At 37.1% G+C, this 25978-nt stretch overlaps 1 protein-coding gene across 1 annotated transcript in view; it reads right to left on the bottom strand.

Annotated features, from left to right (window-relative positions):
- Ing5 (inhibitor of growth protein 5) overlaps nt 1–25725 on the bottom strand; it is a 40353-nt gene extending 14628 nt beyond the window's left edge. Inside the window, exons 1-4 of the mRNA XM_069833943.1 lie at nt 25501–25725; nt 25174–25412; nt 18183–18294; nt 3388–3719 (exon numbers count right to left, since the gene is read on the bottom strand). Of these exons, the coding sequence (XP_069690044.1) occupies nt 3388–3719; nt 18183–18294; nt 25174–25412; nt 25501–25537 (720 nt within the window). The 5' untranslated portion in view covers nt 25538–25725. The remainder of the gene's footprint in view (nt 1–3387; nt 3720–18182; nt 18295–25173; nt 25413–25500) is intronic.
- Between the last annotated feature and the right edge of the window lie 253 nt (nt 25726–25978).

Genomic DNA, 25978 nt, shown 5'->3' with positions numbered 1-25978 from the left:
ACTTTCACGTGCTAAATGTAAACTAAGTTTGTATATATTTAGTTGACTAGTTTCAGCTTATTATTTTATTTATTTAATTTCTTCCTGTAACCACTACAGGTTGCCATCAACAAAGAGTACCATGATACAATAGAGTAAATGCCTTGAGGCTTAGTGATACATTGTAGTTAGAGTGAAAAATAACAATTTGAATTATATTGAAACACATGATATTAAACGAAGTCATGGTCTATATGTATGATGCCTGAAAATAGCAATTGAGCTATCTTTACTAGTTCTGAAGATGGTTACTACTGGTACTAAGCTGAAACTCGTCAACTAGATATTTACGAACTAAGTTCACATTTAAACGTAAAAGTGATAATCATAAATGTATTCCTAATATGAATTTCAAATGGAAGTATGTCTTTTGTGATGATGTGTTCAAGATAGTAGGAGGATTAAAAAATGATACAACTAAAGATATTTATGATATTAATGGAATTTTAATTAAACAGGTTATTAACAGTATTTTTTTTCTTTAACCTTTTCAATAAATGTCTCTTAGAGGGTATTTTTCCTCAAATGTTAAAGTTACTAAAGTTATAATGGTTTATACGAAGGGTGTCGATATTTTCTAAGATTATGGAAACAGCAATGCATAACAAATTAATTGAGTATTTTCAATCTAATTCTCTATTTACAAATTGTCAATTTTATGGTTTCAGGAAAGGTCTTAGCACAGTTAATGCTGTGGAAGATTTTATAGCTTCGACTATTTCTGGATTTGAAGATCACAGTGATACTTTGGCTGTCTTGTATAACCTTTCTAAGGCTTTTGACTGCATTGATCATGACGTTATTTCGAAATAAGAATATTATGATGTGTTTGGCATTGAGTTACATTTGTTCAGTTTTATTTGTCAAATTGTATGCATACTGTTTATATTGTGACAGCTGCACCGGGGCTCGAACCCGTGTCCGACAGGGCGCGCGGCAGGCGAAACGCTGGTATGGGGAGCATCTGCATGCTGAGAGGGCAGAGGGGGTGTATTACGGCAACATGACGAGGGGAGGTCGCGCGCGCATCTGCTACTGCCGAGTGAGGAAGGAAGCAAACCGCTACGTGCGGAGTGAAGGGGGGGACGGACCCTCCCGAATCGTCCAGAAGTCCGTCGAAGTGGAGATCCAGATAATTCGAGAGGACACCCGTAGAAATTTCTCGTAACTATGGTTTAGTTATAAAAGAAGAAACGCAAGTGAACGTTGGTCAGTCAGTCAGTAAGCCAGTCTTGTGTAGCAGTGAAGCCAGCTTCGAGACCAGAGTGCGACTTGAGTTGTGTCCGTAACTGTGGAGCCTGAAGCCCGGAGTTCGAGTGCAGTGGACCGCAGTTGGGGGACCTGAGTTCGAAGTTCAGCAGATCGTCTCTGAAGGTCTGGGGTTCGAGATTCTGTGAACGCGAGTGACTGAGTCAGAAGAACTAGCCAAGACAAACGAGCTGTGAACTGAGAACTGACAGTTCTGTGTTGTAAATAGTGCTTTGTAATTAATATTAGTTAAGATTAACAGTTCATTGTTGTTCGTAATAGTCCAAGTAAGTTGTCATTGTCGTTTGTGGCGTGCAATAACGAATACTGTGCGGAGAGCAAATCCCATTGTTGACGAGAGTGAAATTAAATTGTAGAGAGTGATAGTTATTGTTGAGATAATAAAATTTACATTGTTGTTCAGTATAAAAATTTACAATATTAATTATGATTATTTAAAATTAGCTGATGATTGTGGTATTCCTCAAGGCTTCGTGCTAGGACCTTTCTTGTTTTTTTTTTTTTTTTTTAACAATTAATTAACAATGATTTACCTTATAATGTTAGTAATCAATCTATACTTTTCGCTGATGATACTACTCTGTATAATAAAAATTCTAACATGAATATCTTGAATAAAGTCATGTCTGATTCCATTATTGACACTAGGCACTGGTTCCAAGTAATAGTTTCTCCCTAAATGACAATAAAACACAAAGAATTTTGTTTACATTGAAAAATAATTTGGATGATATGCTTGTGTCTAATGTAAAATTATTAGGAATTATTATTGATTACAAATGACTTGGGAAGCACATATTGATATGATTTGTTGTAGGTTAGCTAGAGTAATACATTTGTTAAGACAACTAAAACCAATAGTACCTAAACTGAGTATGGCCAGTATGTTATAACTGGGACTTGGAAAATTCATGTGGTCCAAATTTTGTTTCTGTGTCTGTACAACACGATTGCCATAGTCTTATTTACCAAATTACCGCAGGAGTCTTCCAGTGTTGGGTTTTTCAAATTTTAAGGAGGTAATACACAAATGGCTTATTGATAATCCTTTTTATTCTTTAAATGAATTTTTACAGCTAGGGAGAGTTAATGTGTTTTAATAGATGTTACCATATAATAACTGTTTGTTGTATTTCCATTTATTGTTTTTATTGCATTTATTGTTGAATATGTTTATACTAACCATCGATAATATTGAAAAATTGGCAACATATTTGCAACCAAGGCCTCTTCAAGTGATATCTCTATCCAGTGCTTTTGCTTCAGTAAAGTCTCATTTTACAAACCTATGGATTAACAATTGTCTCTCTTCTGACAAAAGAAAAATTTTACAGTCTGTACAAAAGAAACCAAATGACCTGGAAATGTACACAAACTTGCCCAGACATGTTCAAACATTTTTAACAAGTGCCAGAACAGGTCACATTGTCACTCAATTGTACCTACACCGATTTCACATTTCTGATAATTCTACTTGTCTGTGGTGTAATAATTATGAAGATCTGGAACACATTCTTCTATACTGTCCATCCATAAACCACAAAAGAAGTAAATTAAAATCATCAGTACCAGTTGCAGAAGACGCAGCCCTGCAGTATATATTAACTACACCCCAACTCTGGCTACTAGCAACAGGCATCTATAATGAACACCGATCAAAATACCCCTCATTTCTTGTGAAAAACAACAACTGAATAGACTACAGTGGACTTTATGTTGTTAGCAAACAGCTGGCTACATTAAAAAGATTGATTGATTTCGTCGTAATGTCCATGTTTCTGCCCCATACTATGCCACACTCCATACAAAGCACTTCACTAGTCTCTTCCTTAGTTCTTTTTTTCAAAGGTCAGCAGAAAATGCTCCTTTTTCTATTAAAAACTTCCTTGGCCATTGCTATCCTCTATGGCCAAGGAAGCTTTTAATAGAAAAAGGAGTACATCATTATGTGGGATTAATTTCTTGTAAATAAGCACAGAATACAGCCAATTTTCTTTTCTTTTTCATTTCTCTTCTAAAATTAGAGTGTGCGGAGTATTCGTAAATGTATGAGAAAGAGAGAAGAAGAAGAATACTTACATCTGGGTTATCGCAGCCAATCATCTCGCCGTATGATACCTGGTGGCACAGACAGTAGGTAGGCTCATTGGGATCTACAGGCATGTCCAGCACATCAGAGGGGTGTGCAATGCCAGCTAGGCCTGGGAGAACAGCTGCCAGACCTGTGTCAACAGTCAAGCCAGCTAGACCGCCTGATGTGGAACTATTTCCAGAACCAGATACCGCTCCTGCACTTGCGTTCACTCCGCCTTTCTTCTGCTTCTTTCTGGCAGCTTTCGCAGCCTCTTCTTCAGAAGAACCACCACCAACACGCTTCTTCTTCTCCTTTTCCTTTAGTTTCTTCCTTCCCTCTGCAATAAGCATTAAGTATAGATAAGTAAAGGCGGCCATGATTTGACATGTTATAGTTACATATTGTCTATTAATTAAAATAAGCATATTATAAGGAAACAAATATTGGAAATTAAGTTCTTGCTGCTTTCACATTTGGGAAATAACTTATCACATATCTGGAAATGTTAGTGCCAAGAAGTCTCACATCTTTCAATGTTAATATCGAATTTATTCATTTAGAGCTTATTTGGTTGTTTACATCCAGCATAGTAATTAGGTATTTCTACATTAATATCAACAACCAACAGATTTAAAGCTTTATTAGGTGGTGAAAGACAAAGAAAGTCTCCTTTGTCATCTCTACAATAATTCTTGACGGTCTAAAAGACAGATTATTAATATTTTGCAATGGATGCAAGTTTTGGTTTCATGGTGAATGTGTTGACTTATGTAGCAGATGATATTACAGTGCTTGGTGAAGCTAATTCTCAGTGGTTATGTTATTCCTGCAAATTACAAGTAGGTAATTACGATCTTTCCAATGCTGTTGCTGAATCTGTTTCATGGCCACTTTGCTCTGACGAAGTCGTCAGATATTTAAAAGGTTTTAGAGGTTTGCGAATCCATTGGTCCAGAGCCCATCCCAATGTCCCATTTGTTAACGACTTTAACGCCTTGCATCCCTCACAGGATTACTTCCATTCAAAGCTAATTAATTGCAAGAAAAATATAGTAAATGTTTTCAAGGTGCAAGAATTTTTGCCACACATTGGCTATCTACAGCAACTGACCAAGAAGAAAGTTGGCAAAATTTTATGTTTTTCGCCTATATTGCTGTTAGGGACCCAGAAAGGCCTGGAAAGAAATTTCTTGTATCCAAGATTAAAGACAATATAAGAGATTTTCAATTGATCTATCCTTCCAATCAAAATCCCCACAGGTATGTCGTATGGAGGCAAAAGTGGCTGAAGGAGGTATATGTGGAGCAGTTCAGATTCTTTCATCTGATTCACGAGTAGCGGACTATACTCATGTTACGTATCAAGTTTTATTAGAAAAACACCCATCTCCTTCGCGACTGTCATTCTTTCCTGATCTTCCAGACCATAATGGTCAGTATTTGTTTGTATCTAAAGACACGGTCAAGGCAGGACTAAAAAGCTTCCCACACAATTTTGCTTCTGGAATGGATGGCATATATCCACAGCATCTTAAAGATTTTGTGTTTGTGTCAGCTGCAGATTCTAGAAAGAGATTACTTAAATCTTTAACCTTCGCAATTTTATATTGAATGGGAAATTAAATTCCGAAATTTTCCCATATTTATATGGAGCTTCATTGTTTGCGATTGACAAAAAGGATGATGGGGTGCGTCTCATAGCCATTGGTAACACCTTTCGAAGATTAGTGGCCTACACCAATGTAAAAGGGGAAATTGGTGAATATTTTCGACTATATCAACTTGGATTTGGCACGCCACAAAGCTGTGAGGCTATTATTCATTCAGTGTGTACATTTTTGAACAGACATGAGAACATAATAAGATTCTACTTAAAATTGACTTAAAAATGCGTTTAATTGTATTGAGCGAGATATGTTGCATGCTATCAAAGATAAGCTTCCTCAACTTTTTGCTTTCACAATATAAGCATCCTTCAGATTTGTTTTTCATTTCTGAAACTATGTCTCAAACTGGCTGTCAACAAGGAGATCCCATTGGTCCAATGCTTTTCAGTCTTGCGGTACATCCAGTCATAAGAGATCTGAACAGTGTACTTAACCTCTTTTATTTGAGGTGGAGATCCTAATGTTGTTATTGCTGATCTGCAGAATATAATTGATCTTTGTATTAATACTGGATTGGAAATCAATCCAAATAATTGCGAACTTTATTTCTGCTTCGAAAGGAATGAGGCTGTAGTTTCTGCTTTTCAGGCAATTGCAATAAGCATTAAGATAATTTCCAAGCCTGATCTGACCATTCTTGGTTTCCATTTTCTTGGAAGCAGTCGAAACTATTGTTAAACAGAAATTATTGGCTTTGAAAACGCTATTTGATCGTCTATTGGCTCTTAATTCTCATATATCACATTTGCTTCTTAAAAACTGTTTAGTAATTCCTAAACTGACCTATTTCGTGAGGACAACTCCCTTGTGGTTATTCCCATTATTCCTCCAACAATCAGATGACATAATGCAAAATTGTTTAGAAACTATTCTCAATACTACACTTGAGGACAGAAGTTAAACAAAGGGTTGTTTTCTTATCAGAATTGGAGGTCTTGGTATCAGAAAACTAAGTGACATCTGTACACCGACATTTTTGGCTTCTGCTTACAGCTCGACCAAGTTAAGTCTGCGAGCCGATAGGGGAAGTTGTAGGCAGGTTTGTAGTGAAAGGAGGCAGTAACGAAAGGAGACCCGTACAGTCACATAAGACAGTAAAGTTTTCCTACTGCGCTTCAGTTCATAGAGCGGTAATGAAAACGTAAGAAAACTCCGAGAACAAGACACTTTGAAATAGACTGTACTTCTATATCTGCTTGACACACTTTCGACAGTGAGGTTTGGCATTCCGATTGGCAAGCATGGGCATAGGAGAGAAAGTTGCATGAGAAGGGGAGGTTAGGAGACAGCATAACGGTTGTCAGAGCTTGCCTTTTTCTGAAGACAAGGAAAACAACTGCGTAGTGTATTTCAAACGATGTACACACTTTGAAATCTGAGCCTCAAATGACCTATGTGGCAAATGTGTTTTGCCTCTACATTCCTCTACATTCCATCCCGGTATCCCCACTCGCAGACTTGACTTGGGCGAGCTGTATGTAGTTTTGGATATCATCAAATCCATTTTTCTTTCATCCAGTGATTAGGTCGAAATCTGCTATATGCCAGAGGCTTTGGATAGGTGGAATGACATATCCAAGAACTATAATCCTCCATCTCATCTAGACGTCCAGAATTGTTGGGATGATATAATTATTAAGCACATCCTAGAATCTCTTGTAACATCTTGTACATCAGAAGAGTAAGCATCTGTCTTGGTACAACAAGCTCATTGTCATTGATTCATGTAACACTTCTTCTCTAATTATAAATTCTTCCAGAAAATGATTGATACAAACTACACCGGAATTTCCAAGTTAAAAATTATCCCTACGTACCACCCATTACCGCTACTGTTCTACGAGTACTGTGGGCATTTTTTCGAATCGAAAACACAGCAACATATATTTTACCTGTTAATGTAGATTTATCAAACTTTGATCAGCAGCTTGGTACACAGCACTTTTAAGGCATATTTACACATCCACTACACTATTAATGTTTTATAACAATCCCTATCATTCACTTTACATCACTATAATGTTATACTGTACATGGAAGTTTAACTTCTTTACACTAACAATTCTATTCCAAGACTGATGTGACAATTGCATTCGACCGAGACCTCAATAAGACGATATAACCTTTTAGTTTATTAATTTTCTGTGAAATCGCCTGCTGAGGTGATGTCACTACCTGGAATGCATGGTATATTCAGGCCTGATACATACCGGGGGCCTCGCTCCATCCCACTTGCCATTAATTTCTAAACTAGCAAGCTCTGCAACAGAATATGCCATCTTATGCAGTAAACATCATAAATACGAACATTTATTAGATAATTACGTCTACATCATGTTTGCTGTTGAAACGATAGGCTTCTGGTGTAGAGAAGCAAAAGATCTAGTTTTCGAGATTGGTAGAAGTTTGGTGACTATAACTGAAGACTCTCGCTGCACAAATTATTATCTATGACAATGAAAAGCAATAGCCATCCAACGTGGAAACGCAGCAAGCATTTTGGGGATCTTTCCAGGGTTCAATTCTCTGGATGAACTTATCTTCATTTCAACTTCAATTAAAAAAATAATAACAAAAAAGTCAACAATGTGTGTAATTTTAAATTCGTACCACTGACAACAATTTCAGTAGAATAAAATTTATTATGTGTTTGCAATAACAAGTGTATTTAATATTGTAGCTACTGTATGGTATTATAATTTGCATTGTTTTTAATATTGTGGATTTATATTTTATTTTAATTTAATTTAAAATATATAATATAATATAACATAATATAATATAATAATATATGTTTATAAAAATAATGTATATATATATATATATATATATATATATATATATATATATATATATGTGCTATAAAATACATATATATCATAAATAATAAAATTTTAGCTTTCCAAGGGAAAACACAGGTACGATGTAAAATTTTAATTAACGACAATATAGTAGAGCAAGTAAGAGATTTTAAATACCTGGGCTGTGAAATTGGAAACACAAGAAAATTAGATCAACAAAGAAAATTACAAAATTTTAATCATATATGTGGAACGATTAAAAGAACCCTATTAAACAAAACTAGGAAAGAAACCATATTGAAGTTTTACAAAGTCTTGGCAGTCCCATCTCTCTTGTATGGCTCAGAATGCTGGACCCTAACAGAAAACCAACAGCACAAAATAGAAGTATCAGAAATGAGATTTTTGAGATCGGTAGCTGGATACAGAAGAACAGACAGACAATATAATGAAACGATAAGAGACGAACTGAACATATTCAACTTAAATAATAAAATAAAAGAATACCAAGAAAAATATTATAAACACGTACAAAGAATGCCAGAATACCGTATTCCTAAAAAGATTCTAGAGTACAAACCCAAAGGCAAGAGAGACAGAGGAAGGCCTACGAAGAGATGGAGAGATCAATTTCTTTGAGAGGACGGAACAGGTCGAAAGGCCTAATCCCTGTTGATGATGATGATGATGATGATGATGATGATGATGATGATGATGATAAATACTTAATACCACAAAAAATATCCTACATAATGGGGTACAATTTTGAAATCTCATTTTCACAACAAAACTTTCTATCAATACAATTTATAAGGATTTGCTGCAATAATATTTCACAACCTCATCACTCAAAACAGCATATAATTACCCGAAAAGCTAAACAATCAATCTTACAGAACAGCAAAGAGAGTTCAAATTCTGCTGAATTCAAATGGAATTTGTGGTAGATAAAGATGGTGATGGGCCAGATTTTCTTTTTATCATTCCTATGGCTTGTACTAATAGTCAGAAAGTACCCGAACTTCGGGTGGCAATGCCATGCTCTGTAGGCAACTTCTCTGCCTTGTCCATGTATGTGGTCTACTCTCCAGCCATATAGACTCAGTGTGCCGACCGAACAAAGGGAAAAGTAATGCTTGAAGTGTTCTTCAATATCCAGGGTCTCGTACATTTCGAGTTTATTCCTGAGGGTCAAACTGCCAGTAAGGAGACGTATGTTACAATTCTTCGATGTCTTCTTGATGCAGTTCGACGAAAAAGATCCAAATTTGTGGCAAGAACAATCATGACAATACCCCAGCACATCAAACACTCTTGGTAGGCGAATTCCTCGCACAACACAAAATACCTGTCCATCCACAGCCACCATGTTCTCCAGATATTACTCTAGCAGATTTCCACCGATTTCCAAAGTTAAAATCCCTACTCAAGGGATGATGGTTTGTGTCAACCAAAGAAGTGAAAATTCATGTGATGCGTGCTCTGCGAGAAGTGACCAAAGATGAACTGCAAGAATGTTTCGAGAAGTGATATGAATGCTGGATAGTGTGTTACTGTCTAGGAGGCGTACTTTGAAGGTGGTGGTGTGTAAATGGTTACATGTCATCTGCAACAAAGGTATCTACACATGCTTGGTTACTTTTTGGCTCTACTGGTATGTATGTATGTATGTATGTATGTATGTATGTATGTATGTATGTATGTATGTATGTATGTATGTATGTATTTGCATTTGAATTTGTATTGTATTTATATTTGTATTTTGTATTTAACTGAAAGTTAGAATTTATAAAACAGTTATATTATCAGTTATTGTGTTTGGTTGTGAAACTTGGACTTTTTGAGAGAGGAATAGATGTTAAGGGTCTTTGAGAATAAGGTACTGAAGAAAATATTTGAGGCTAAGAGTGATGAAGTTACAGGAGAATGGAGAAAGTGACACAACACAGAACTGCATGCATTGTATTCTTCACTTGACATAATTAGGAACATTAAATCCAAATGTTTGAGATGGGCAGGACATGTCGAATTCAGAAGCGCATATAGTGTTAGTTGGAAGGCCGAAGGCCGAGACGTAGTTGGGAGGATCATATTAAATTGGATTTGAGGGAGGTGGGATATGATTGTAGAGACTGGATTAATCTTGCTCAGAATAGGGACCAATGGCGGGCTTATGTGAGAGCGGCAATGAATCTCCTGGTTTCTTAAAAGCCGTAAGTAAGGAATTTAAGCAAACATATATATATATAGACACACACACCATTAACAAGGGCGGGTGTTTAAGGTGTTCACTGGACACCATGTAAATTCGGTAATTTCATTTTTTTTTATTTTAAGTTGTTTTATATAATGCAACAATAATTTTAATTTATCACAATTTGAATGCGTGGTAATCTCATTGGAAGTTGACGTATATAGCTCAAGACTAATTTTAGTTTATTCAGAGCTTGGTGCCGACCACACCACCTCATTCTAGTACTGAGGTCATGGAAAGCATGGGGCTCTACCTCCATGCCCCCTAAGTGCCTTCATGGCATGTTACGGGGATACCTTTACCTTTATTTTACCATTTAAATATTTTAAATGCCAGCTGGTTGAATGTGCAAATGGCTTTCGTTTTATAACATACGCTCTGCCTGACGAAGTGGAATAAGGTCTAGTCTGGTTGTCCAGCCCATTCAAAAGAACATCCTCAGTTGAGGAGTGGTGGGGATACTCGCTTCTCTCAAGCTCGCAGATCGTCCTGTATACAGGCAGCTCAACTTGTCAATTGTAGCCTTATAAAATATTGTGTTTGACGTGTATATTTACTGCTTGTGTGAGTGAATTTAATGTGTTTAGGTTTTATTAGGATTCATAGCTGTTTTCCAGTGCAGGTGAACAATTTAAATTACTTATTTAATGGTAATAGCACTTGGAAATGTATACTGTAAAATATCTTTTGCAAAAATCATTCTCTTCTCGCCCACTAGAAGAGAAATAATTACGAGGGGGATCCAGGAAATAACGACCGTTTTGTTGTAATAATTAAAAAAAATATATATATTTATTTGAAAAAACAAAGTCTGTTACATAACTGAAGCTTCCTTTACTTCTCTACATAATCACCACCTACATTTAAACATTTGTCGTATCTGTTCACTAGCTTTAGAATTCCCGTGTTATACTCCTCTGCCGCCAGTTAATTAAGCCAGGTGTTCACTGTCTTTTTCAACTCTTCATCACTTCCAAAATGCGTACCACCCAGAAAGTCTTTCAGCTTAGTGAAAAGGTGAAAATCGCTAGGAGCAAGGTCTGGACTATAGGGCGGATGATCAAAGATTTCCCAACCGAATTGATCCAGCAATTCTCGAGTTGAAGCAGCAGTGTGCGGGCGGGCGTTGTCGTGAAGAAGCACAACTCCTCTCGAAAGCATTCCTCGCCTCTTGTTTTGGATGGCTCGCTGTAGTTTTCGTAAAGTCTCACAATAACGATTTGCATTGATCGTAGTGCCTTTTGGCATGAAATCCAGCAAAAGAACTCCTTTGCGATCCCAAAAGACAGTAACCATGACTTTTTGTGTTGAGAGAGTCTGTTTGAATTTTCTCGGTTTCTTGGGTGATGAGGGATGATGCCACTGACGTGATTGGCGCTTGGTCTCTGGGGTGTTGTGAGACACCCAGGTCTCATCACCAGTCACAATTTGATCAAGAAAGGCGTCTCCACCTGTGTGATATCGCATCAAGAATGTCAATGCTGAGGCCATTCTCTGAGTTTTGTGTTGGTCACTCAGTTGCCGTGGAACCCATCGTGCACAGATTTTGTGGTAGCCAAGATGTTGCGACACAATTTCACCAAGCAAAGAACGAGAAATGTCAGGAAAGGCAATATGCAATTCGTCGAGTGATGTGTGCCTGTCTTGCAAGATTCTGTCGTTCACTTTAGTCTTCAGGTCTTTTGTGACGAGTGATGGGTGTCCGGGTCGAGTTTCATCGTGGACATTTGTTCGCCCATTGTTGAACATTTCGCACCATTTTCTCACATTTCTTTCATTCATTACAGTATCACCATACACTTCTTTCAATTGCCGGTAAATTTCTGCAGGTTTCAAATGTCGGGCATTCAAAAATCGAATCACACTCCTAACCTCACAGTCGGCGGAATTATCAATCACGTCGTTCATTTTGAAGTAACACAAAATGCACAATGGCGACTTGTTGCAACCAGTACTCACAACATTATGAGAACACATGTTAAGGAAGCCAGTTGACCTTCAAACAAAGAAGGGGAGTCAGCTGCGCGGCGGGTATGCGCGAACGGTCGTTATTTCCTGGATCCCCCTCGTACATATAGTGAATAAGGGTAGACCTTCCCCGCCACTTCCGAATTTAGTGCAACAATATAAAACAAAAAGCGGACAATACACTAGACATTTTTCTATTTCACAATATGAAAATGTAGAATGGTTAGTGGATTGTGAAATTTCAAACAAGTTATTTTGCTGTTTATTGTTTTGATCTAAATGAGGGGTTGGAAAGCAATGGTGGATCATTAATGTTTAGGTGAGGGGTTTGGACTTTTTCCATTGCTGGTTGTCACAATCAAAAATCAGTCATACAGAATAGCTGTACGTAACGATCCCAACAGTAGGTTTTTTCCTCTCTCCTTCCTTCCACCTGAAGACGAAGGGAGAACCACCCTTCGAAACGTTGTGTCTTAATTTTTTGATTGTGACAACCAGCAATGGAAAAAGTCCAAACCCCTCACCTAAACATTAATGTTTATTGTTTTCTAACAAAAATGAGGTTTGGAGTAAGTATGGATTTGCTGACTTAAATCACTTGTGTAGTGCACAGCAAAAACATTCAAAATCTCAAACCCACATACAATGTTTCCTGAAATCAAAACTTTTCGGCAAATGGTGAATTAATGTGAAAATCCTGGGGATGAGTTGTATGGATATAAAGGGAAGAATTGTGACAGTGTCGTGTATGGTTCCTGGGGTAGCTCAGTCGGCAGAGCATTCGTGCGCTAAGCGAAGGGTCCGAGATCGATATCCAGCTCCGGAACAATTTTTCCCTTGATCTTATTCAAGTAAATTGATACTTTACTTGATGATAAACGAAGAACTGATACCAATAAACACAACGAAGGGATAAAGAAAAATAGAGATGTATTAATACGAATCATTGACGCTATTTGTCTTCTAGCTAACCAGGAACTCCCTCTACAGGGGACATGACAAACCAGAGTTCTTTGAACAAAGGAAATTTTTTAGAATTTTTTAATGCGTTAAAAATTATGGTTTACTTTTAGAAAACCATCTGAATTCTTCCAGTGTTTCCAGGAACTTCTCCATTGATTCAAAATGATACCATAAAAGGTATTACTGATGTAGAAAAAGAAGGAACATAAAATGAAATTAACTCAGTTTCATTTGTAGCTATAATACTTGATGAAACTTCTGACATTGAGAACAAATCTCAACTATCTACAGTTCTCCACTATGTCTATGAAAGATTCTTGGGCTTTGTAGATGTTAGTGCTGATAGAACAGAAGATGGTTTATTTACTCACGTAGCACGAGTAGTTAATGAATTTGAAATTTCTACTAAACTTGTGCGACTATAGACCAATTTTATATTTTTAACAGAACACCCATACTCCAGGTTCAGCATACCCCACTGACCATTAAGGAATTTAAGCAAACATTAGCTAGGTACAAACACTTACTCGGAGTGGCCCACCTAGTAAGCTTCCAGGGCCACCCCTACTAGAAGGCCTTTGCCCTTCACGGGACACTTTCGCTTGTTCATTCATTCATGGTTTTTTTAGTCAATAGTCCAAAGACTGGTTGAAACCTCACAAGTGACACCAATAAAGCATCACTCATGAAGCAACCAAGCCAGGAGATTGTCGTAGGGTGGCCAGTTCCTTTCCTTTCCCACTCCATTGTATACATTGTTGACTAGTAACATGTTTCATTAGGCTGTAAAATGGCTTTTGTTATTTGACAGAGTCTAGAGTCCTATCCCTCTCTTTCATGTCGTGCAGCTGTTGGTAGTCATGTATAGTCATGATGAACCAAACTCATTGGTCAGGATGGTGAGGTATTTGACCGAACTGGTATTTCTTTTCCTTCCTATATCAGTTCCCTCTTTCAACTTGCCTATCTAGTCCCTCTTGGCTAAACTCTTGTTTTCTTCTGACCCTGATGGTATTACAGCACTCAAGGCCTTGGGGATCTTTTCATTGCCTTTCCTGTTTCTACTTTACTCTAATACATCTAAGGCAAAGTTGTTCATGTATGTAGAATTCCTTAATTTACATGTACCTTTGAGTGGTGCAAAATGAACAACACATAAGCTCAATACAATTTTAACATGACATTGCTTCTCTCTCCAAATGATTCCAGACAGGGTGCGAATTAAGATTTCTGATGAGGGGCGGATAGAATCCTAGATAAGAATATCACACACAAAATTATATCCTCATTCGACACAGCTCAATGCTTGGTCGTACTGAGTTGCTTGGCTTACATCTTGAGTATAAGAATAATTATATCCATGAGCAGGCTTAAAATAAGATGTATAATTCCTAAGTTATTGATTGTTGTCAGCTTGCCTGTGATAACATATAAATATTATTTTCTTTGCTTACTTTATATTTTATAAAGTATATTCGTATTAAAACAATAAAATTATATTTTGTGTGGGGGATAGAAGTCATCCCTGGCAAGGATGTTAATATGAATTTGTGAGAGGGAGATAACTTTACAACAGGGGGGGGGGGGAATTCCCCCCATACTCCCGTTAATTCGCACCCTGATTCTGGAGGTAAAAATGTTCCCTCCTCGGATCTCCGATCAGGGACAAGAACAAGAACAAGGAAAGTAATTAGAGTCCTACAGTGGAATGCCAGTTGCATATCTCAATAAAAAAAAAACTGAACTAATTAAAATATTAAATGAATCAAAACTTGATGTATTCTGTGTTGTAGTAGCCAACATACATATAGTAGGATTTTTCAAAGGATCCCCAGTCGGTCTCTTTTGTTGCTAGAAGAACTTAGCCGCAAAGGTCCACCCCGGTCATTAAGAGACGCGTGCAGAAATTTCTAGGCGTGCAGTTGTCACATTTTACATTGACTTCGCCATGTGAGTATGAAACAATCGTATATTTATTTCTATACAACAAATTGTACTTTAATTCAATCAATCACGAATTAATGAATGGTTAATTTTGAGTTACTGTGTGCATAAATCCGTTATAGAATCATTGTACGGTCAACTTCTTCAAACTACTATATTTTCATACTTAGACCATATCAATAATAATAATAATAATAATAACAATAACACCGAAAGAATACTGTCAATTTGTGTTTCGTGTCTAAATTCGCAGCGAAATCTGAAATGTTATGTAATAAAATATGACATTTTTCTTCTCTTACCTCTATTCGTCGTCACTCTCTCCTAAATGAATCACAAATCTCTCTTGGTTACTGTACCTGTCGTGCTTCATATAATTCCCTTCCGTTTTAATTGCATGTTGAACACAGGAGGACCAATTACGAGGACCGATTGCTGCAGTTCCATCACGCAAAATTTAACACACTAGACTCAAGTCGCGATACGTGTTCTGCCAATGGGCAGGTCTTTCGCTACAAACCCAGCTTTCTCCAATCTTTCCTATTTTCTGCCTTCCTCTTAGTCTCTGCATATGATCCACATATCTTAATGTCATCTATCATCTGATATCTTCTTCTCCCCAAACTCTTCTCCCATTCACCATTCCTTTTAGTGCATCCTTCAGTAGGTAGTTTCTTCTCAGCCAGTGACCCAACCAATTCCTCTTGAAGCCAATATAAATATATCTTAAGAAATTTTAAAGTACTACGAAATCAGAAATTATATTCTGAGCACTCTTCCTAAATACTGTATAGCCAAATTGCCAGTGGCAAACGTCACTTTAAAGTTGATAAAGATATGACTGATGTAGATAAACATGAAATGGTCAAAACTGAGCTTTGAAAATATAATACTCATTGTAAGGTTTTATGTATATATAATCCACCAGGCAATAATTCGACCCTTGAATCACTAGATATCACCGATAAAACTTTGTTGGCAATTTTAATGCTCACTTTGAAGAAGTTAGCTGCACGACAAAAACGCAGCTAGAAAAACTATAAAAGACTCCATTGCCACAAATGCTATAGACTTGATATATACTACTGTTTGTGAAAAGTGCAATACCCAGAAAGAATGATCCCAACGACTCCAAACTCGGAAGATAAGTAGAACAGTATACCACCAATAATTGATTACACATAGGCCCAACAGTTACGGCTCTTGTGTCATCAGTAAGGTCAGTGATATGCCTTGCTCAGTCAGTGCAGAGCTTCCAAATGATGGGGAAACGTGAAAGCTAGTGCAGATATGCCTCGTAGATGTGGAAGGGCACAATATCAGCACGTAATTAAGTTCAAACGGGCCAGAATGGTTGGTCTCCGGGAAGCAGGTTTGTCATACCATGACATCGGCTTGTACAGGGCATGCTGCTATGACAGTGATGGGTGTGTGGAACCAGTGGATAGAAGAGGGTCATACGCAGAGACAAGCGGGTACTGGACAACGTAATGTGACCAAATCATAGGATGACTACTATCTTGTCCATGTGGCCGTGATGGACCGTACAGCTTCATCCAGTGTTGAGTCGACATTGGAGTGCTGCAATGGGTGTGGACCTGTGTGTGTGTGTGTCAATGGTTCGTCGCCATCTTTTGAGGGCTGGACTAATGGCTCGCATGCTGTTGTGTCGGCTTCCATTGTCCAGAAACCACCAAAGCCAAAGCAATGGCCACGTGAATGCCCATTCTATATTACTGTTGCACCTTGTTTAAAGACTAGAAATGCCTGATCTAGATGGTGCACAAATGAAAATGAATCATATATCAGTAAGTTCTATGCATGATGTTTAAATTACAAAGATTTGCCTTCAGTAACAATAAACTACTCCCATAATATTTTCAATAGTGTGGGTCCCAAAGAAGAAACATGGTCCAGATATAATTTCTGCACACTTGAATGACACTCCAAATCAAAAAATACTAGCATCATACTGATGTGGTCATGAACTGATGATGAAATAATAAATTCAATAATCACCAAACTGTGAGATATATTTCTGCTCCAGGAACTAACATTTAAATCACATTATCACCAAAAACAAAAATATGATCATTACCACTAACAATGCATTGTGGGTCCCTATCACCACAGCATGGCGTATCCTCAGGTGGTGAATAGAAGAGACATCCTTCACATATGGAGGGTAGCTGATAAGGGTGGGCCTCCAGCTTGAGAGTTTGGTGAAGGGCTACCATAAAAAAAAGGGCTTTTTACGAACCGCAACACACACTTCGGAATAGGACTGATTCTTTGGTGTGACCACAGCAAAGGAGAAAGTCCAGAAAAACTGAAATGGTTGTTTATGTGAATGTTGTGAATGTATTAGGAGAAAATCCACGAACTATTAGGGAAAACAGGAATTTTACTTGAAGCAAGAAATGAGATATGTTTGGAAGTAAATTCAAAGTATATGATTATGTCTTGTGACTAGAACATAGTACGAAATGGAAATACAAAAATTGGAAATTTATCCTTTGAAGAGGTGGAAAAATTAAAATATCTTGCAGTAACAGTCACAAATATAAATGACACTCGGGAGGAAGTTAAACGCAGAATAAATATGGAAAATGCTTGCTATTATTCGGTTGAGAGGCTTTTGTCATCTAGTCTGCTTTCAAAAAAACTGAAAGAATTTATAAAGCAGTTATATTACCGGTTGTTCTGTATGGCTGTGAAACTTGGACTCTCACTTTGAGAGAGGAACAGATGTTAAGAGTATGCCAGAATAAGGTGCTTAGGAAAATATTTGTGGCTAAAAGGGATGAAGATACAGAAGAATGAAGAAAGTTACACAATGCTGAACACACACATCGTATTCTTCACCTAACATAATTAGGAACATTAAAACCAGAAATGCATATAGAGTGTTAGTTGGGAAACCTGAGGGAAAAAGACCTTTGGGAGGCTGAGACATAGATGGAAGGATAATATTAAAATGGATTTGAGGAAAATCAGGTATGATGTTAAGGACTGGATTAATCTTGCTCAGGGACAGATGGCAAGCTTATGCAAGGGAGGTAATGAACCTCCAGTTCTGAAAAAGCCATTTTTGTAAGTAAATATCACCAACAATAACAGTAATTACACTGAAGTATGTAGTGTTACAGTACGAATTTTTAATATTTCGAAATATATGTATGGGTAATACACATGAAGCTCACTTTTTGTGGATCCAGAGTCTTCTTGATTCCTCGAATTGCTTAGAGCCTTGTCCTGAATCTCAGCCTCAAACCTGGCCAGATCTGAGTCCAGGCGTCTAATATGTTTATCCACCTGTAACATATACACAAAGCACTTATCATGATTGTGACAACTTGTCCAGATGTATCCTTTCAAAAACAGGTAAGCAGTGATCGTCAATCTATTCCTGCAGAACATCATGTCTCTAAACTTTAAAACTCATGTAACGTGGCATGTTCTCTTTAATATGTAGCCTACATGTATGTAAGGTGAGGTGACTAATATTATGACCTTTGATTATCTTCTAAAGGAGTGCTACTGTGTATGGTATCATTTCCACAAAATTAAAGGATAAATAGTGTCTCACTAATTTAGCATACTATATTTTGCTAAAGGACTTGATTTTATTTAAACACTCATCTGGTTATTCTGGTAGCTAAGATAACTTTGAAAACATATTAATTAAAAAGTCGGAAGTACCATACAAAGAAAATACCATTTTTTCCTTATAGCTTAGTTTTTATTTATGGTTCCCAAACATATTGGAAAAAAATATGGGACACTTATCAGTTACAGTTATCACTGAGTAAGTTTAGTATGCACACCTATCAAATACGCCAATCTTTCAAAGTGTGTGTGTGTGTAGTAAAGTTTATTACCCAAACACTTTACTAACTACTAACTAACTAAGGGTAAGTAAACAAATAGTAAACAAAATCCTTAGGGAGCATATTTGCATTAAGTTTAAGCTTCTTTATGTAAATTGTCTTCAAATTGCTTTTACTAAGTTATTACAGAAATAGCTACAAAATACTATACTCACATGACAGTATTTTTATAAATTAATCGGTCTTGGACTTGCAATATTTCTCTGAAGAATGAATTTCACTTAACATTGTTTATTTTGAAGAATCATGTTATGAAAGGCAACACAATCCTCATGGAAGAATGATTTTACAAGAAGTATTGATTTTTCTGTTTTTACGGACAATTTACTTTTCTCATCAGTCTACAGAGCATTCATGCAAGAAAATAATCTTTCGACACGTGCATTTGTTCCAGGGATACGAGACGTGTTCTTAAAGTAAGTTCCGTTTTCAATTATAGCCGTCGCATCGCTGCAATCGTTATTTTGCGCATGCGTGTTTTCTTCTTCAGTCCTCAGGCAAGCTGTGCATGCAGTTTCAGAGCTTCAATCCGTGTGTGTGGTTAGTTATGATCAGGTGAAATGTTTAAAGTGATCAAGCACCCCGCCGACTGTGAGATACGGTCTGTTATCTGTTTCTTGAATGCGAGAAACATCAAACCAGCTAACATTCATCGTCAACTTTGTGAGGTGTATGGTGATGATGCCATTAGTGATGGAATGGTCAGGAGATAAGTTAGGAAGTTCAACGAGGGCCGCGTCTCTGTGCATGACGAGCAGCATACCGGCCGGCCATCTTTGATCAATGACGATTTGGTGCGTGCTGTAGATGAAAAAATTAATGAGGACAGGAGGTTCACAATTTCTTCACTTTCCTTGAATTTTCCACAAATGTCGCGGAGTGTTCTCTACAAAATTGTGACAGATCGATTAAGATATCAAAAATTGTGCTCACGATGGGTACCCAAGATGCTCACTGAGGAACACAAAACCAAACGAGCTTCCAGTGCATTGAGCTTTCTCACTCGTTACAGTGAGCAAGGCGATGAGTTTCTTGACCATATCGTGACAGGTGAAGAGACTTGGGTGTCTCACATGACATCTGAATTGAAGCAGCAGTCCATGGAATGGAGGCCACTGCATCGCGAAGGAAAAAGAAATTCAAACAAACCATGTCAACACGCAAGATCATGTGCACTGTTTTTTGGGACAGAAAAGGAGTACTACTCATCTAATTCTTGCCTCGGGATGAAATCATTAATAGAGAAACCTATTGTCAGTCTTTGAAGAAGCTCCTTTGCACAATTCAGAACAAGAGACGTGGGATGCTGACCGACAGAGTTGTGTTGCTTCATGACAATGCTCGGCCACACACAGCTCGTGACACCCAAAAACTCATCTCGAAGTTTGGCTGGGAACAAATTGACCATCCCCCACTACAGCCCGGATTTGGCTCCAAGTGACTTTCATCTCTTCCTGCACCTCAAGAAGTTCCTCGGTGGTCAACGTTTTGATGGCGACGATGAAGTGAAAACAGCAGTGCGGGAGTGGTTCGCATCCCAGGCGGGGGAATTCTACAATGAGGGGATAGAAAGACTTCACGACTCGATAAATGCCTCAATAATGCTGGAGATTATGTTGAGAAGTAATTGAAGTGTGGGGAATACAATGCAACAAAAATTGTTTGTAAATATCTTCCCGTTTACTTACTACACCCTTTTGGAACTTACTTTACGAACACGCCTCGTACATAATGAACTCCACTACCCTCTTCAAATTTGACAGTTCTCCTTCAGTACTTTTAAAAAGATCCACCCAGGCTTCATCTAAACATTTGGTGTTGCCATAAGTTGTTTCATAATAGTCCATTTACAGTCACCTGCAATGATGAAGTGTGATGTTTGTAATTTGTAATATAGAATAGACATTGTAACTTTTCCGTTTTTTCTCAATTTAGAACTCTAAAATACAGGATGGAAATTTGTCCTGAAGACTTTTCTCGGGACAACAGGATGCATTAGCGAAAACGGAACGTCTGGGAACCCTATTTCTATTCCCATTTCCTTTATCACCATTCATTTATCATGTATTGTATGCATGTTAGCCAATAATAAGATGCTAATAGTTCCATGTGAAAGTCAAATTTTAAGTATTTGCATTATGCATGAGGTAGCATCCCACAATTAACTGTTAATACTTTTAAAAAATTTGGAATCCATGATATCATTCTCAAAATAGTCACTTCAACCATGAAAGGATCTGTGGCAATCCTGAAAAACCATTTATGTAGAATATTACAGTCTCCCTTTTTTCTTTAGTTTGTGATTGTAAAAAAAATAATACGTATAATTTATATGATTTCTAAAATTCGTGTTCTAGGTTCACGTAAATTTGTCTCAGTTACTGTAATCAATTATTATTCTTGTATTATTCTGTGTTTTTGGCAACCCAGGATGTCTGGGCAGATGATGTTTTGAAAATAAATTATATTATATGTGCGACATTATTTCATTCAAGTCCACAGAATTAGCTCTGTGGTAGCATGTCTGCCTTCAGGCTAGCCGACCCAGGTTCGATTCCTGGCAGAGTCAGAGATTTTCGTGTAAAATGTCTACCTCGGGACTAGGAGAGGTGGCAGTGCACAACTTTCCTCACCTTCATCATCATCCTTACCCATTCCCTACTCTATACTTACACGAACGCTTACATATACACTCACCCTAGTACATGACATAACTCTTTATAGATACACACCATGCATGGTTTGATCCACCGAAGTGGTGTGCAACTTGAAAATGGGTCACAGTCCTGCCATCTATTCGCAGTATGCGAAATCCAAATCACGTAAGTGAAATGGGTAGACATTAGATACACACATTATTTCATTCTCTGTAAAGTCTTAACTTATAATAAAAGTGAAATAAAGTACTATGTCTCTCTTTTTCTCACAGTCACAACACAAGATTGCAGCACTACTGTTTATGTTATACATATAAAATAGTCACCTAGAAAGTAGTAAGTATGAAACATAACAGTGCTTATAGAATTACTAATAACCCTATAGCCACGCAACTTTCAAAACATAGTGTTTCTGTTATTGACTTTTGCATGACAACATTGTTCTACATGACTTAATCCCCACTCCAGTCTGACTGGTAAGAACATTTGGTTTCTGCGCACTATGAAATGTATATTGCCTGGCATATTTCCATAACAACATTAGCCTACACATTACTCATTCCACATACAAATTGTTCCATGCAAGAATGACTCCAAGAGACAACTAAAGGAAAACTTTCTTAAATACTCCTACTTATAATCCTGTATGTGTATTAGTTTTCTTAAATACTTTAATTTATTAAAACCTGTTATCAATACTAGTCCTTAGTTTGTATAATTTTTTTTTCCTTCCATTTATTTATTTATTTATTTTATTTTATAATTTTTGGAATGGTAAAACTTAGCAATACTATATATTATTTTAATGTACCGAAGTACATATGATATTTCCATGCAGATATTCTGCGTCATCATACAATGAAAGAGTAATGGAACGGAGAAAAATTCTCTCCGGCGCCGGGATTTGAACCGGGTTTTCAGCTCTATGTGCTGATGCTTTATCCACTAAGCCACACCGAATACCCACCCCGGCGTCGGACAGAATCGTCTCAGTTTAAGTTCCAACTCTTGGGTTCCCTCTAGTGGCCGTCCTCTGCACTACGTCATAGATGTCTATGAACGTAGGACTGAAGTCCACACATGTGCTGAGGTGCACTCGTTATGAGTGACTAGTTGGCCGGGATCCGACAGAATAAGCGCCGTCTTAAATCACGAAGTGATTTACGCATATCATATATGTTATTTTAATGTACCGAAGTACATATGATATTTCCATGCAGATATTCTGCGTCATCATACGATGAAAGAGTAATGGAACTGAGACGATTCTGTCCAACGCTGGGGTGGGTATCCGGTATGGCTTAGTGGATAAAGCATCAGCACGTAGAGCTGAAAACCCGGGTTCAAATCCTGGCGCCGGAAGAGAATTTTTCTCTGTTTCATTACTCTTTCATCATATTAGCAATACTAGTCTTTAGTTTGTTTAAAAATTTGACTTTCTTTCATTTATTTGTCTATATTTTACTTTACTACTTTTAAGAATGTTGCCTTTTAAATAAATCATTTCTCTAAAATCACTACAAGAAAGTTGTACATTGTCATATATTTTATAATGCTTGTCGCAATTACCGTACCTTATTACAGAAATTAAAATACACCTAACTCAAATGAGAAGTCGAACATATTTATCTACCTATCTGTGTAAAAACCTAGCTAAATTGCAAGATACAAGATAAGGTCTTATTGCAGATACTTCCAAGACTTACTAACATCTGTTGAGGCCAATGGCATGACTTAGGCGGTAGTGCGTTTGCCTGCTGATTCGAAGTTGAGCTTGGGTGCGGATTCAATTCCCGCATCGGCTGATTACCTGGTTAGGTTTTTTCCGATGTTTTCCCCAACCATAAGGCGAATGTCAGGTAATCTATGGCGAATCCTCAGCCTCATCTCGCCAAATACTATCTTGCTATCACCAATTTCATCAATGCTGAATAACTCCGTAGTTGATACAGCGTCGTTAAATAACCAAGTAAAAATATCTATTGAGCAATTTCCATTTGCTGTAATAACGGCACTATAAAAAATACATGCAGATATACCTTGAAATAATTTTCATACTTACGTCTGCAAAGAATTTATATTCAAAATTTAATTACTAACAAGATAGGCCAACAGCGACACTCAACTGGGATGAAATGTAAGGGTAGATCGAGAATGAAATGGTTACATGATATTCGAAAGAGATATAGAGTTGAGGATTAAAGCTTGGAGAAGTGTACACGATAGAAAAGATTCGATCCGACATCAGGATGGGAATCCAGTGTGGCTTAGTGAATAGAGCGTCAGCATGTAGAGCTGAAAACCCGGGTTCAAATCCCGGTGCCGGAGAGAATTTTTTTCTCTGTTCCACTCATCCTTCATCATATGATGACGCAGAATTTCTGCGCGGAAATATCATATGTACTTCGGTACATCGTAATAATATTGGGTTTCAATTGCTAGGAAGGCCTTGGCTCTTCAAGGACCGTAGTGCTAAAGGAAGAAGAATAAATTGAATTATTCAAATTCTCGAACTCGCACATTCACTTTTCCCCTTCTCTCTTGGTTTTTGTCGTTCCCAAGCTCAATGTTCAATGTATATTGGCCTACATAATACAGATTGTACGTAAATCATAAGTCTCGAAAAAAAAAAGCTATACACTAGAGGCTATTTTTATTGGCTTCTATGAGATGTGTATAGTCATAAACATGCGGTTTTAGTTAGCACTCAGAAATACTTTCATAACAAAAGTCGTTTGATATTCACCTAAATATATTCTAATGCACTGTTGTAGTTCCCTTACATCTACTTGTTACCAAGAGGTCCAGGACGTAATGCTAGAGAAACGGACGTTTTCCCTAGTAATTTGTCTGTACCTCTTGCATGTTATGTTGATAATCAGTGGGGGAGGGGGAGGGGGGAAAGAAAAAGCTGTGCCTCCTTTAGTGTAGTTCTTCTGGAGAATTACCAATAGCCTTTACGAATATGAAGTGCTAGAAAATCCTTTTCTCGTAAAAATCTTAATGTCTATGCATTTTAATACCACAATACTACCACATGCTTATGCAACAAAAGAAGTACACGAATATTACACAGTTGCTTTCGAATCGTAGGGAACTTACAATTTTAAAGTCTAGATCAAGGGCAAGACTGGGCCTAAGCTACGTCTCCATGCAAAGTTATCTAAATTAACTTAAGGTTACGGTAAATTAGTAACAGCACTCAAGGAAAACTAAAGTTACACTGAAAGATCTCCAAAATAGGAATTTAAAGTCAAGTGTTAATATGACAAATAAGCTACGATGTGCTCCTTGATATTAAATTATGTACCGTACACTAAGTTACATAACTTAACACATGATGACTTTCTAAGAGAAGAATATATTCTGATAAGAGAGTGAAGTGCAGACTACTGCATTATACTTCTTACAGACAGTGGTATGGAAAATTTCAGTATACGTATACCTCACTGACAACAATTATCTTAAAATACTTAATAACAAATGATTACGTCTTTCAACTGTACAATAATTATTGTATATGGAGAGAGTATTAATAGTTCAGTAAAATCCTCCCCACGCCCCTCGTTGAATGTAACTAGATATCACTGGGATAAATTTCAGAACACAGAAACCTTTACATTAGGCCAACTGGAAATATAAATTACCAATTCGTAAGTCTGGATGGCTAGTTGCACTTTGTCATCTCCGTACTCCTTTGCTTTATTAAACTGGCTTTGGATATTATTCATTTGCTCCTTCTTCTTATCTGGTGGTAGACTTTTTACATTTCGAAGATAATCATCAGCTAATGTGTCAATACTTCTCATTAAAGCCTGAGCTCTGGCATCCAAATCTCTCATTAGTGTAAAGTTTCGCTGGAGCTCGATAGGTAGATGCTCCAAACCTGAAAAAAGTTAAGTACTTTTAAAGTATCCCAAAAAATATAACATATTGCCATCCACAGAATCAGAATGTAAAATAATTGTACTTACTGTCCAAATAATGTTCCAAATACAATGCAGATGTCATGGTTTAAAAAACTGTTTTCTTGAATAAGATGTTCAAGAATATAGTCACAATTTATAAGAGAGTTTCATAGAGTAAAATCTACTTCTTAAAATTAAATTATTCAGTTAGTTCAATTGAAATTCATACTCAAGGAACAAGAAAATCAAATCTCTCCATTTCACATACACAACACATCACAATACACCAACTCCAACGAACAGTGCTGCCAACAGTATTTCATACAATCCCGCTAGACGACTTTCGAAAACCCACGATTTTCTAACAAAAATCTCTAGATCTTAATGCGTATTTATTATAATTCAGTTTATAATAATAACAATAATAATAATAAAAATAAAATAAGTGGTATAGCGCCAAGGCTTCTACACATTCAATAGGGTATCTCATTTTTCATTAGCCAATCAAATGGCTAATTGGCTGATGACGCACGAAGAGTCCATG

Source organism: Periplaneta americana, chromosome 8 (genome assembly GCF_040183065.1).
Source record: "Periplaneta americana isolate PAMFEO1 chromosome 8, P.americana_PAMFEO1_priV1, whole genome shotgun sequence".
NCBI lineage: Eukaryota > Metazoa > Arthropoda > Insecta > Blattodea > Blattidae > Periplaneta > Periplaneta americana.
This window is presented reverse-complemented; position numbering and strand designations above follow the sequence as displayed.